This window comes from Grampus griseus (assembly GCF_964374135.1).
Source record: "Grampus griseus genome assembly, chromosome: 5".
NCBI classification, from domain to species: domain Eukaryota; kingdom Metazoa; phylum Chordata; class Mammalia; order Artiodactyla; family Delphinidae; genus Grampus; species Grampus griseus.
The window spans coordinates 47,844,514-47,859,689 of record NC_138998.1 but is presented as its reverse complement, the minus strand read 5'-3'; the positions used below and the strand labels follow the sequence as shown (position 1 = coordinate 47,859,689).

Here is a 15,176-nt window from a genome sequence, read left to right as displayed (position 1 = left end):
ACAAATGATAATGAAAGTGGTACTTGAGAAAATATTTCTAAATTATTATTTAAATGGCAGAACATTATATTTTATTCTTTTGTACCTGTATGTGAAGGATATGTTATACAAAGTAAAGTTCTTGAGGTATAATGACTAGTTAATCCAAACTTGCTGTATGTGTGGCATGCTTTCAGGTGACAGCATTGCCCTTTTCATGAAGGTATGTTATATCTGGACTGAACAATCTGTACATTTTACCTGACTTATAATTATTTCTGCAATATTATTTTTAGAACAAGAATTCCAAGTAAATTGCTTTACCTGGATTTCGAATTCTTACTTTTTAGAATGTCAGGAAATACTCTCTTCTTCAAGAGTGAACCCAAGACGACCATCAATAAATTTCATTTGTTTCTCAGCCTGTATTTCAGATACTCAGACCCAGTGAGAGCATAATTGTGACTGTTAGGAGTAACCTCTGATTGTTGTGTATTAATTCTAACATCCTTCCTCTGATCAAATTCTAGGCTGCCAGGATATTGCAGATGAGTTCAGAGCACAGGAGATTGATGGACAGGCTCTTCTCTTGCTAAAAGAAGACCATCTTATGAGTGCAATGAATATCAAGCTAGGCCCGGCCCTAAAGATCTGTGCACGCATCAACTCTCTGAAGGAATCTTAACGGGATCATGAGGCTCTGAGATAACAGCAGTTTTATTCTTAAACAAACTTGTAAGGTAAAGGCTCAAATTGGCCTACAATATTATCACTTACTGTGATGGATAGCCAAGCACATTGGGATCTCTGCATTAAGGCTGACATTTCTTCTACAGATAAAATAATTCATTATATTGATACATTTTCATAATTAGCTAACATTGGTGAATTAATTTTACAGGTTACACACAACATTGAAAGACTTGTTATAGAGGGCCATGATATTTTTCAAAGTGTTTTACTAGATAATTTTTTTAAAGGTGATGTTTATCATTAATATAAAAAATCCTTTTGAAAGTAATTTAATGATTTACATTTCTCCTCTTTTGATTCGGTTTTCTTATACATTTTTCTACCCTATAATTTTTCTATGGGTTGTCGTGAGAGATATAATTTAGGAGTGATTTAGGAATAATTTTGGAGTCCAGTGACTGGAATTGTATGCAGTGAGATATCACTGTATGTTTTAAAAAACATGTCTTGTAGACAATTGCTTTGTCTATAAAAAGGATTGCATTCTAGCATGAATAATACTGATCTGGAAGTTAGAAGATTTGGTTTCTTTTCCAAACTTGACCAAGAATTTGGTGTGACTGAGGAAGTTAGTTTTCCTCTTAGTTTTTGTTCTCTTAGAGCAGTGGTTCTCAACAGAGGTCAGTTTTGTTCCCCAGGGGACATTTGAAAATGTCAAGGGACATTTTGGTTGTCATAGCTTAGGGGTTGGGCAGGGGGTTGCTGTTGGTATCTGAAGCGTGGACAGGGATGTCGCTAAATATCCTACAATGCACAGGACAGCCCTCTACAACAAAGAGTTATCTGGTCCAAAATGTCAGTAGTGCCAAGGTTGAGAAACCGTAACATAGGAGGGATAAATGTTGCTCTTTTTCACCCAGAGGGATATTTTGAGGAAAAAAATTTAAAAAGGGATGTAATAAGGAATACATTGTACAACGGAAGTATTTCAGATAGCATTAATGTTCTGCTAGAGTATTTTTCCCAGTTTTATGCATTCTAGAAAAAGGGGGGAAATCTGCCTGTAAAATGAGAACTAGCATACTTAGAATTTTGCCTCTCAGTATTGAGTCATAATAACAATTCTCTTTCATATCTCTCTGCACTGATGAAGGCATAATATGATTATGCCTTATGAACCAGTGCACAGCCTTTGCTGGCAGGGCGATACTTTGTAGTGGCTATGTGGTTGGTCTTTGGATTTTTCTAGTGTTGAACAAGCTGGATCTAGCTAGAATGCACATTCCTTTTTCCTTGACTAAATCTTTGTATGCTTCCTGCAAAGCACTTATCCAACTGATCTCTCTTGGATAATTGGATCTAATTTTGTATGTACACGTTTTAGGGAAAAAAGATTTTAAAGCAAAACCTTTCATTGAACAGTTAGCGTTCTGTTAGAATTACGGCACTAAAAATTGTGGCAGGCCTGTGAACTTTATAGTCCTGGACATCAGAAATGTTTTAATCTTTTTTTATCTTATCTTTACCATACAATGGAAATGTTTTAATAATTGAAGGAACATACACAGATATTTGGCAGAAGTTCAGTAAGTGAGGAAGAGTCCATGGGTTTCAGTCATTGTCACTGATCTTTTAAAAAAGATTGTGTTACGCTAGTAGAAGACTAAAGATGTCATTAAAGACATCACAGATATTTATCTTTTGGCTTTGTGTACATTAGAGAATGTTGATTATTTTTATACAAAAATACAGCGGGTAATTTTTTTAACCTTTAGATGCCTCTTGTTTGAATGTATGCTTTGTGGGATTCTTTTGTGTAGTAATGTTTTAAAGAAAAGACATTTACTGATAGTTATGTGTAGGATTAGAATATGTAATATAGCGTAAGGCTCATGTTCCAGACCTACAATAGCTTGTAGTCTATGTCACATATTTCTGTATATCACATTTTTAATTATTGGATTACAGTTTCAAGGAAATGTAGGTACTCTACAGTTAATTTTCATTTATTAGCAGTTAATCATTATGACAGAGTTGTCATATGCTTTGACTTTTCCCCTCATCTTGTAATTTCAGAACACAAGTATAGGTTAAGCATTAGTAGGAGATGGTCCACTGTATGAGGGCTGAAGGGCACAATGGAAAGTCTCCCCTGGAATTAAAACTTTGTCACAGATGATCCACAAACAATTCATACAGAATTGATTCTTTGGGGATAGACTCCCCTGGCAATAATGATTACCTCCCATAACTATATTACCTATACATAGCCTTTAAGGTATTAACTTGGAACTGTGGTCCCTCTTCTGATATCAGTCATTATGTACTTACTGAAAGCCCCTGTGCGTAGCACTGTGTTAAGTATCTGAGAAAGCTTACAAGAGGGGTTTCCATTGGAGAGCACCTTATAATCCTAAATCTTATAATAATCTTAAGAACAGACCAGATCTTCTGTTGTCCCTACTCAAAACATACCCAGAAAATATACTTGCTTTTTTCAGGTTATTTTATTTAGAAATGGCTCATTGGCTTTTAACTAGTAGTTTTCCCATTGATGCAGCTGTTTCTTTCTGGGTGATTTAACTATCTGAATTTCAAAATTTCGTTATGTATAATGGATATAGACAATAACACTGGGTGTCCACTTCTCTCCTGAGCTTAAAGCACAGTTTTAGTATGAAATAGGTGGGGAGGGTGCTGTCATTTTCGTTTTCCTTCATATTACTAGTTGTTTTAGGATTTTGATTGAGGAGAAGGAATGACAACAGAAAGGGTACATGGGAAGTTCTTCCTACTTTTGCTACCTAAGTTTGCATTTTCTGACTTCTTTATACTGATGCACTTTTCCCATTGAGGAAGAAAATCCCTACAAGTTTGAAATTTTATTTGCTTTAAGCCATGTGTTCCTAAGAAAGTACACAGAGAGCTGGTTTATAAAAGTTGTTTCTTACATGATGTGCATTTTCATCAAGCCTTGTGTAGGCATGTGTCTGACACAGCTGTGCAGCTTTGATATATAATCAGTATAAGAGTGCTGTCCCACAAGCTGTCACTTTTTAAGTGGCTGGTAATTTTTCCATGATGGTACTTTTAATTTGCTGGCACATCCTCTAAACAGACATTTTTTAAAGTCCCAGTTTAAGGGCCGTCCCCTCAGAATAGAGAATGTGGAATAGAAGGAAGGAAGTATTAGTGAAGGAGCTTGAGAATGGTGGAGAAGCAGACAAGAGAACTGGCACTTTGTTTATCCCACTTCAGCGCTGAACAAACTTCTGCACTTTTGAAGTTAATAGTCATGTTTTACCTAGTTCCAAATAGAAATTATTTTTTGTAGGTAGCCGACTTTATTTTAATTTTTGACATAGTTTATCTTCCCATATCCAGTGTAATATTATAGTCAGACATTTATTCAAATACCAGTCTTGGATTGAAATCTGTCCGAGTGCCCCATATCACTGGCTTGTTCAATTAAATGTTATGAAGTCCCATTATTTGCATTTGCAGGGTTTTGGTACCACCATAGCACAAGTATGGTAAGGAGGCAATATACAGATTGAGTATAGTCTTAGGCTATGTTTGCATGTGTGTAAACAGTCTTGGAAAGAGTAAACTATTGCACATATATGGGGAATGATGCTATCCTCATAGCCATATGGAGTGGAAGAAATCCCTGGCTGGACACACTGTTAAAACATTTCAAAGACATATTTTCCACCAGAACAGCCTGGTTATATTTTGTGGTTTGAAGATCCTCACCCTTAGTGAATGGCAGGAACTCATGCTGCCTCTGGGCAATGGGCATTGAGCATTACTGCCTAATAGGATGAAAGAGCCTCACTCCCCTTACCTCCTCAAGCCCCAAGGAAACAGTGTGAAAACTTTCTTCTTAGAGAGACCTTTGCCTGAAAATCCCTACAGAGGACTTTGTAGTCGGGTTAATTTTAGGGAGGTAACTGGGGCAGGAATTTCTAATACCTAACAGTCATGTCTTCGTAAACCCTCTGGGCAGTGGAAACTGGCCATTTATGTACAATATTTGCTCAGTCTGTTTCCTTTGCAGGACATGTAACTATAACGGGGCCTTGGGGAAGGTTTTCTAGGGGAAAGGACAGGGAAGTGGAGGAGGAGACAAACGGGGGGAAAAGCATTCCAGACCCAAGAGGATAATATGGTTAACTGAGTGAGGTTGTGTAGTATAGATATGGCCATCAGTAGTTCAGAATAATAAATTGTAATGGTTGGGTCCCAGTTATAGCAATAAACAGTATAGGTTTTTTTATGTCAAGATTTACCTGTAATCAAACTCATTCTTTTACTCTCTTTATCAAGAGATTCTGCCCTTAGGAGCATATTAATAGTTCCAATGATACATAAATTGGTGATTTTTGACTTCTGAAAAAGGTGACAATTATTATAGTTGGAGAATATTTGTCAAGAACTCAAAGATTGTTATAATTGAGTTATCAGAATTATATAGAGGAGAGAGTATCCATTGTCAGATACTACAGTTGAATCAACCTTGTGGATTGTTACAAAGGCATTTTTAAGATTTTTAAGATAGTGTTTTGTTAGGTTGTGTCTCAGTCTAAGAGTTGGATGACTAAGAGCTGTAGGGTTCTGTTTATTAGCGTGGATTTCAGTAAACACAAGCCTACCTCTATTTCTTTGATGCACAATAGTGTGGATCATGAAATGAACTGTTTAATCTACATTCATCAATATTGGTATTTTCTGAATCTGTTTAGAGCATTTGATTTCATCTTAACAATTGTGATTCAATTAAATAAGCACAAATACAATATTAGGGAAAGTAAATATGCAATCTTATTAAAATTTAATTTCAACCTATTATAAGCTGTACATCTTAAAAAAATTCTTTGGGAAGATATTCCTCTTTTGTTAGAAGTTCATAACATGTATCATTATATAGTTTCCCTCATAGCACTAATATAAGCCATTTCTTCAATAAAAAAAATGTTGAAAATTATATTATCTTCTTTGGAAAAAGTTTCCTAAATTTTTAAAAATTATAAAGTTTTACATATTATTTTTCAGAGCTTATTTAATCTACTTTAAAATAATACTATGGTAAAGGTGTTTTTTTGGAAGTTGTAAAGCACTAACACAAATATAATTTTTACCATCATATTCCAGAGCAAAACGTCTGGCTTTTCCTGAACTTTCACTTTAGTACACGTACATGAGAAGGGAGACCTGCCCTCCTTCTCAGATCCGAAGCTCAGCTTCTCTAATGAAAACTCTCCCATTCTGCTCTACCACATGAACACACACCTCTGAAGTGCCATGTTCATGGGAGCTTTGGGAAATGTTTTCCACAAATGTTTCATTTTTTTTCCCTTTGTATAGCTTGTGAACATTTAATTTTACTTAAAGGTGACAATTTCAACCTCCGACATTAGAGAAGAGGTACATTTAAAAAGTATTTTTTTCTACTGCCTTTGAAAAGTACAGTTGTTCTCAGTGATATTGGTGGCGTCAGTATGAATCCATAGAAAAAGAAAACCTGTGTGTAAAGGTCTTAAAATGTATTGTTTAAAAGAAGTAATAAATGAATTTTAATTTGGAAAAAAATCTATATAAATTTAAAGCACTATTATGCTAACATGGTATAGTTTTAAATGTAAGAGTAAAAAAAGTAAGTCCTTTTAGACCACCTATTTAAATTCACTCCAGTAATCTTAAGGATGGACAGTAGCCGTCTTATTGACTTGAAAGTTATACTTTAGGGACTATTATCAGTGTTAAATCCTTGATTTTGTGGAGCTTTAATTGATGGAGGTGAAAAATTGGGGGTTTATAGGAGCGGTGGGGAATGGTAGTGAAATGAACATCAACATATTTTAGAAAAAGGAACTTTTTTAGTCTTGCCTCAAGCAAACCAGATGTATCCATTGCTTAAAATCTTTTAGAATGCTTATGTTAAAGCCATAATTTTGTTTTAGGTAGTACTAAATAATTACTTCAATAGTAAATAAGAGATGCACATAATCATTAAATTAACATGATAAATGAAGATAAAACACTGGCTGGGAGACTGGGGTTTTACTTCTAGTTGGTGAATTAGCTGTGTGACACCTTAGGCCATTACTTAGCTTTTAACCTGTTTCCTCTTCTGAGTATCCAGCATGGAGCCTGTACTACTCAAAACGTTGATTTTGTTTAAAATCATCTTTAAGCTGTATAAAACTACGATTCTAGGCCACATAATGGGGTATTTTTTAAAGTTGCTCCTACTTAATTCTCTTTTATCTTAATTCTCTTAATTTCCTTTCTTAATGGTTCATTTCACACTTAAGAGCCTTTGCTAAAAGATAATTACTTATTAAGCATCCGTTTCCTGGGTCACCCACAGTCTTTGTTCTCCTAAGGATTAAGGTAGAGAATTCACACAGATGAGCAAATGAGGACGTTTTTCTAAACACCTCTTGCTAAACCACTGAACATATGAATACATCAGAACATTGTCATTCATTCATTTATCCATTCATTTAGCAAACCATTTGAACATTTACTGTGCAGTGTGTGGTATACTTAAGGAACTAGTAATAAGTAAACAAAATCCTCTCTTCCCCCCATTTTTGATTGTGGCTTGAACAAACATGGATGTAATTATTATTACTTAATGTACTGAATGTAAAGTTGGAACTGAGAGGGAATTTTTATGCATTGGGTAAAGGATTAGGCTAGGTGATATCTAAGGGAGCTGAGTGAATCACATCATAATTCCTATAAAACATTTTGCATACTAATCCATATATCTGATTAGGTTACAGAATTAAAGGTACCTAATATTAGGATTTATATTTTGAAACTGTTGTGACAGCCCATATTTCTCAGAATTATTTTGACACTTGAATCTATTCCAGAGGTGTTGCTATATGCAGGGTGTGTGACAGAACAATACAAAGAAGCTGGTGCTGATTTACTATACATTTTGAACTACACCCAGTATTGACAGTGCAGTAACTTTTGAAAACTGAAAAATCTCAGAAGAGCTTGCTGAACAGGTTTGGTTTTTATTTTGTTTTTGTCTTTTTAAAGCAAGAAAGATTACATAAAATTTTACTGTTATCACAAATATCTACTTTTTAGAAAGCACTCATATATTGCATAGTAAAAGGGTTTCCTTTAAAATGCAGAACCGGTAAGGAGTAAAACAGTTTTGTGCTTGGAGCTTGAATTTACAAGTATTTGGGGAGTAAATATAGAATGGGAGAATTGATTAACTGGGAAGAAGGTCCCTTACCACCCGAGGATTCTGTGAATTACATTGTGATTTCCTGTTGACACAACTTTACATATTAATATCACTTGATACTAACCTTCTCCATAAAGATACAAAATGAAAATACATTAAAAAGATCTTTTATGTATCATAGTCACAGCTTTTTAAAGCAGGAAAATGTCCAAATACGTGTTAGACTAGAATCTATAATAAAGTGTTTGTAAACAGGAACACTAACATCCAAGTGACCAGATAGTCTGGGTTTAAAAAAATTTTTCCATGGTACTGGTTAAAACTTTTAAAATATTTTAACTTACGTAATTTTTCAAATATTTTTGCTGTTAAAATATCTATTACATAAATACTTTTTGTATGTGTATTCTAAATTTTTAAAAAATCAGTGGGAGTGTGCAAAGATGGTATAATTTTGGACATCTAATTTCTAAGACATTTAACTAGATTCCCAGTCACCTCATTCAAAAGCTTGGTCTTTCTGTTTTTTCCATAGGAAAAAAAAAAGTCAAAGTAAGCTCCAAAAAACTCCTCAAAGTAAGGGGTGAGCTTGTGGTGTAGGTTGGAGTTGTAGACAGCAGCGTGCAGGATGGATACCGACACTGGTGTCAGGCATTTCAAGCCTCTTTGTTGAATTAGTGCTTTTTGTCTGCTTGCTTGTTGAAAACATTTTTTGCTGTTGACTTAACAAAGGCAAATTGTGATAAACTTTAAAAAATTTTTATTTTTGATGCCTTATGCACATGTTAACTGATTTTTTAATTCCTCCTTTTGCTTCCTCCCATTGTTCTAATTAAATAGGACTTTCATATTATTAAAACCTCAAACACTGACCCAACCAGGATAAACAAAGAATCACCAAGGGGAAAGAAAACATTTTTTTATCTTTACAAAAAACAAATGTTAAGATTATATATAGATGTATTCTTTATGTTGGATATTGTACTAGAGTCCTCCTTGCAGGGAATGAAATAGTTTTAGCACTCTTAGCATTAGCGGTCCTAGATTGGTGTCTATAGCTGCAGTTTTAAAATGTATAACCTGACAATGAAGTTAATTTTGCATTATGAGAGCACACCATGATCTATGTAAAAAGATTGTCCATTTGGTGTATTTTTTTAAAAAAGAGAAAGCACTTTCATATTAACAGTAGCATGTGTATGAATTTTAGATTTTCATATTTGTTGTGTCTGTATTCAGTGAAGTAAAATTGAACATTTCAAATGTTTGTTGATGGCAACATTAACTGTTAAATTAAAGCACCTTATACTCTGCTGCTTAAACTTGCTTGTAATTGCACCTTTGTTACCTGCACATTTTCACATAGAATATTGTTGTAACATTGCTTCATGTGGGTCTGGATGGAAGGTTAGTGGGCCTACAGGATCATTTATTTATATTGTTTATATTACAATAATATATTGTAGACCAGTTGTAAGTTCATTTCTTTACAAATAAAAGCCTCTTCCATTTGGCTGGTCAACTGAATAATTTCTTTTTTTCCTTTAAGCTTGTGAGGCACGGGGCATCTTCTAAGTAAACAAACAGCTTAGTGGGGCTTGAAATAGTTATACATTATCCAGGTTTAAAATCTGCAGAGAGGGTAAGTCTTTACTTATTAAGTAAAATATATTCTTAAGTATCTCAGTTCCACAGATGGCCAATTAGAAAGCCACTACATTCAGAAGGAAAGTAACACAGAGAAGTAGAGTAGGTTTGTACATTGACAAATTAGACGGTATCTGTGTAGCTTAACTCACAGAGTGATTTCAGATTTTTCTGCCGTTTAGATTGCTTCACTCCAGTAGTTCTCAACCGGGAACAGTTTTGCCCACTGAAGGGGAGTACGGCAGTCTCCGGAGACGTTGTGATTGTAGTGACTGGGAAAGGAGGTTCTACTGGCACCTAGTGGATAGAAGGCAGAGATGCTGCCAAACGTGCTGCAGCACACAGCACAGCTCCCCCAACGAAGGGTTATCCAACAGAAAACATCAGTAGTGCTGAGGGTGAGAAACCCTACCTTCACACCATGGTACGTCGCCCATGTGATTACGGGTTGTCATGCAAATATATGACAGATGATAAGTTACAACTGAAGATGGATCTGTTATGTCAGGGAAGAGACCTAGTCACCACTCCCAGTTCTGTAAGGTGAGCAACCAAAACTTTTCTTTTAGGAATATTTGCACTAAGAACAGAGATATATTTTTTTAAGTTAAATGAATTTATTTTTTTTTTCATTTACCATTTTAACCACTTTATTTTTTAAAAAGAATTTATTTATTTATTGGCTGTGCTGGGTCTTCATTGCTGCACGTGGCCTTTCTCTCTAGCTGCGGCAAGCGGGGGCTACTCTTCATTGCGGTGCGCGGGCTTCTCATCGCGGTGGCTTCTCTTGCTGTGGAGCACGGGCTCTAGGCGCGCGGGCTTAAGTAGCTGCCTCACATGGGCTCAGTAGTTGAGGCACGCAGGCCCTAGAGTGCACAGGCTGCAGTAGTTGCAGCCCACGGGCTCTAGGGTGCGCAGGCTTCGGTAGTTGTGGCTCGCGGGCTCTTGAGCGCAGGCTCGGTAGTTGTGGCGCACTGGCTTAGTTGCTCCGCGGCATGTAGGATCTTGCCGGACCAGGGCTCGAACCCGTGTCCCCTGCATTGGCAGGCGGATTCTTAACCACTGCGCCACCAGGGAAGTCCTAAAATTAGCTAAATTTAAATTGCACTAATCTTTCCCCTTATGTTAAAGAATATTTACACCAAATTATTTAAAGAAAACAATCTTGATATTCTTGCTCTAAGTGTAATAAAAATGTTTATTTAAATTTGAAAAGTTGGCAGTGAATCGCAGATTTACCTAACAGTTTGTATCCAGTAGTTTTCTGGGTAACACAAATATCAGTATGGTCAACAGGTATAAATATTTCTTATTGGAAGTATTTTGTTAAAAAAAAAAAACAATAATATCACAATCCCAAAAAGACATATTCTGAAAAGGTATGAAAGTTTGGGATGTGGGGGAGAGCTTTCAGTTCAGTTCATTCTTTATATGTCCCAAGTCATCATTCTTTCCCATTTGTAAAATTATAATTCTTGTAGCTGTTAGTTTTAGTTTTAACATGGCAACATGTCAACAAATTATTACTGATATAGGCTTTTCAATCTGCTCAAGATTATGAATTGTAAGTGGAATGAAGCAGCATTTCCAGTTGACAAATGGATCCACAGGTAATGCCATGTTTCTAAAATTAAGTTTGTGACAATTAAACCAAAAAACTGTAGCAATGAGAAAACTATTGACAAAGTACAACCACGGAATGTTCATCTCGATGTACGCTGGAATCTGTACTTTAAGTAAAAGGATAATTATTTGAAGTAGTACAAATGGTAACCAGGTACCAAGAAAACAGATAATCAACTTGGGCAAGAGTGTTTTTTTAGAGCTCACAGTATAACTACAGTGGGATGAAAAGGGAAAATATAGGACAGTCTCATTCATATAGGAAGTTATCCTAACAGCCTGTACCAAGGTAATAACTTCTGACCAAGAGGTTATAAAAGCCATAAATAAAATCATCACCATGGAAAATGACAGCCAGTAACTCTGAATGCTGATGTAGAAAGGACACTGATAAGAATAAACATTCTGTACCTTCAGGCTTTGGTAGATAGCTGGATCTCCCAAAACATAAGTAAGGACTGAACTCCAAATTAAAATAACTGCAAAGAAATAAAATACTTTTTGACACTTAAATGGAAGCTTGGTGGCTTTACAGAAATTCAGGTAATAATCTATACAAGCTGTCAGAAAAACTGGATAATGCAAAAAGCCGTAAGTAAAAGAAATAATTTGAGTAAATAGGCAGATGTGGTATTTAGTAAACCTAATGCCTAAAAGTACAAAATCCCTGAAATAGGATATAATGGAAATATTCACCAAAAGTAGAAGATCAGTAAATGCTAGTGAAATGCAAAAATATTCCATAAAATTTTGATGGGTGTTTTTTCTTCTCATTCCTAGTGTGAGGATATTTAATAATATTTTCCCAAGTGTAATCAAGAATAACAGACAGTTACCATCTAGGGGCTGATTTGTTTGATGTAGCTGGTACTGAAAAGAGCAGTTCTCTGAAGTAAGAGCAGTCATTTTTTTTTTCAGTTCAATTTCAAAGGCCTGCTGCTACAATAAAACAGTGCTTCACTTTATTTTCCATCCCTGCAAAGAAAAGTGAAAAGAAAACCTTGATGTTATCTTGATGCTATCACTGTTTTAAAACTTTACAAAGCAAGCACCTCATCTCAAAAATCTATTTTAATCCAATCATTTCCCCAAATAAACATATTTCTTATACTTAGAATACAGAATATGATCAAGAATAATTAATGTGTATACTCTCGTCATTCTTTGAGACCCAGATGGTCCAGAGCTCTCAGATCTATAACCAAACTGTTTTATATAAATTACTAACTTCTACAGAAGCACAGGTTTTAATAACTTGTTGAAAAAAGGTAGAAAAACACTTTTATCTACCAGAGCCAAAATACAGCCTTCATATAGCTGATTCACTTTGCTGTACAGCAGAAACTAACACAACATTATAAAGCAACTATACTCCAATAAAAATTAATTTTAAAAAATGACTGAAACACTCTTAGAAATACATCTACTGTAAAAACAAGCCATGTTTTATGTCATCCAATTTTATAACTGAAGAGCTGGGAATAATTCAGAAAAAAGGCATAGAAACTCTGTGTAGCACTAGAAAGAGGATCTAGGATACCTGATTTTCACTCCTTTACTCTCCTAGAAAGAGAATAGTTCCTTGGAAATAAAAACTGAGGTCCTTCTTTCCAAAAATCTGGAAGGTTCCTGCATTAAGTCATGACATAATCATGAGATCATTCTACTATTAACTGTGTTGTGAATAAGATATCACATTGATGGTTTGAATTTTCTCCTTTGGGAAAAAAACATTTAGCAAGTTTGACTTCTAGAAATAAAATACATTCCAAGAAAATACAAAAAAATATATATATATAATATATTATAGATTATAATATATATATTATAGATAATATATTATATATAATATCTATAATATAATATATATATATATACACATAGGCTTCAAATAGCAGCCTGATAGGAATACTCAGAACAATCCACTGATAGCTGTTGACTCAGTCCCACTCTGACACCAGACATTACCCGGTTTTGTCTTTCTGTCCGTGAAATTTAGATAATGCTTATGAGGCCCCTTTAGTATATCTGGTTTCAGATCTTTTTAGCTGCAGGATCATCATTCAAATAAATCTCTGAAGCTCAAAGATATAAAACAGACGGTTCAGCTGAAAATCATGAAAATATTGGTTGAGGAAAAAGATTCATCAGGTGTAGCATCTGGAGAGATGAAAGAATACAGGGAGGCAGTAGGGATACCTGAGAACGTTAAGAATTGCTAGGTAAGGGCAAACGAACAGGAGCTGAGCTTGAGTGATAAATGCATTCAAAGCAGGAAAAAGATGATGAAAGGGAAAGTTCAAAGAGAAAGAAAGCAGGAAAGGATGGAAGAAAAGGAAGGAAATTCAAGAAATTTAGCCTTAAAAAAAAGAAAATCCCACACAAATTTAGCCTTAAAAAAAAAAACAAAACACAGTTAACCCTAAGTTGTTTCTGCAGGACTGTTCAACCGTGTTTATAACAGCAAAACAAAACCCAAATAATAACAAAAAACCTACCCATGAATGTCAACAATTAGGGATGCATTAAAAGTGATACATCCTGGGCTTCCCTGGTGGTGCAGTGGTTGAGAGTCCGCCTGCCGATGCAGGGGACACGGGTTCGTGCCCCGGTCCGGGAAGATCCCACATGCCGCGGAGCGGCTGGGCCCGTGAGCCATGGCCGCTGAGCCTGCGCGTCCGGAGCCTGTGCTCCGCAATGGGAGAGGCCACAACAGTGAGAGGCCCGCGTACCGCAAAAAAAAAAAAAAAAAAAGTGATACATCCTTGGGGCTTCCCTGGTGGCGCAGTGGTTAAGAATCCGCCTGCCAATGCAGGAGACACGGGTTTGAGCCCTGGTCCGGGAAGATCCCACATGCCGCGGAGCAACTAAGCCCGTGGGCCACAGCTACTGAGCCTGCGCTCTAGAGCCCGTGAGCCACAACTACTGAGCCCATGTGCCACAACTACTGAAGCTGATGCTCCACAACGAGAAGCCACCACAGTGAGGAGCCCGCACACAACAACAAAGACCCAACACAGCCAAAAATTTAAAAAATTAAAGTAAAAATAAAGTGATACATCCTTACGATGTACTATTATGCAGCCATTAAAAATGTTTCTCGGGGGCTTCCCTGGTGGCACAGTGGTTGAGAAGCTGCCTGCCAATGCAGGGGATACGGGTTCAAGCCCTGGTCTGGGAGGATCCCACATGCCGCGGAGCAACTGGGCCTGTGAGCCACAACTACTGAGCCTGCGCGTCTGGAGCCTGTGCTCCGCAACAAGAGAGGCCGCAACAGTGAGAGGCCCGTGCACCGCGATGACAAGTGGCCCCCGCTTGCCACAACTAGAGAAAGCCCTCGCACAGAAACGAAGACCCAACACAGCCAAAAATAAATAAATAAATTTATTAAAAAAAAAAAAAAAGTTTCTCGGGATAGGAAGACTTAGTTTTCACTCTACCTTTTCTATACTTATTAAATGTTGTTATGCCTTGTGGTTTTGTTACATGTTAAAAAAAAAAATACCATGATAAATTTCCACAGTATGTTTACTTAAGTGAAATGCAGGATAAAAAATTATGCAGCAACATGTCATCTAATTTTTTACAGATATTATACATGTATAGAAAGAGACTGAAAAGATACATATCAGGTTATTAATATGGTAGTATTATAGGTTTTTCTGATTTTCTCAAACTTTACAGAAAAAAAAGTAAGGGAGTATCAAGTCTGAAAAGTAAAAAAAACAATTTGCCTACAGGTAACTGATGATTAATTTCAAGGAAGTAGTGAGGATACTGTCTGAGGGTAAAGAAAAGAGAGGGAGAGGGCCACCAGTTCTGTTGACAGAATGAACCCTAAGTTGACAAAGAGTCTCTCCTAGTTGAGAAGAGAATTCAACTCTCTTCAACTAGGCCAACTTTTGAGCTTCTGTATTTGTCTTTTCATTGTCCAGTTTTAGCAAGAATATTGCTAAGTCGGTTTAGGCAGGATCTCTCACTCTCAATATCTGATCTCTCTTAATATCTGACCAGG

The 15,176-nt window shown here is 36.1% G+C and overlaps 2 protein-coding genes across 7 annotated transcripts in view; one reads left to right on the top strand and one right to left on the bottom strand.

The window, feature by feature from the left end:
* The window catches only part of PHC3 (polyhomeotic homolog 3), an 85,350-nt gene extending 75,950 nt beyond the window's left edge, over window positions 1-9,400 (top strand). For both annotated transcript variants that reach the window (XM_082655199.1, XM_082655198.1), the window contains one exon: window positions 510-9,400. In XM_082655199.1, the coding sequence (XP_082511325.1) occupies window positions 510-664 (155 nt within the window). In that variant the 3' untranslated portion in view covers window positions 665-9,400. The remainder of the gene's footprint in view (window positions 1-509) is intronic.
* A 773-nt stretch (window positions 9,401-10,173) lies between these two features.
* The window catches only part of GPR160 (G protein-coupled receptor 160), a 31,388-nt gene continuing 26,385 nt past the window's right edge, over window positions 10,174-15,176 (bottom strand). For all 5 annotated transcript variants that reach the window (XM_082655427.1, XM_082655425.1, XM_082655424.1 and 2 more), the window contains exon 3: window positions 10,174-12,136. In XM_082655427.1, coding sequence (XP_082511553.1) covers window positions 11,051-12,067 — 1,017 coding nt within the window. In that variant the 5' untranslated portion in view covers window positions 12,068-12,136 and the 3' untranslated portion in view covers window positions 10,174-11,050. The remainder of the gene's footprint in view (window positions 12,137-15,176) is intronic.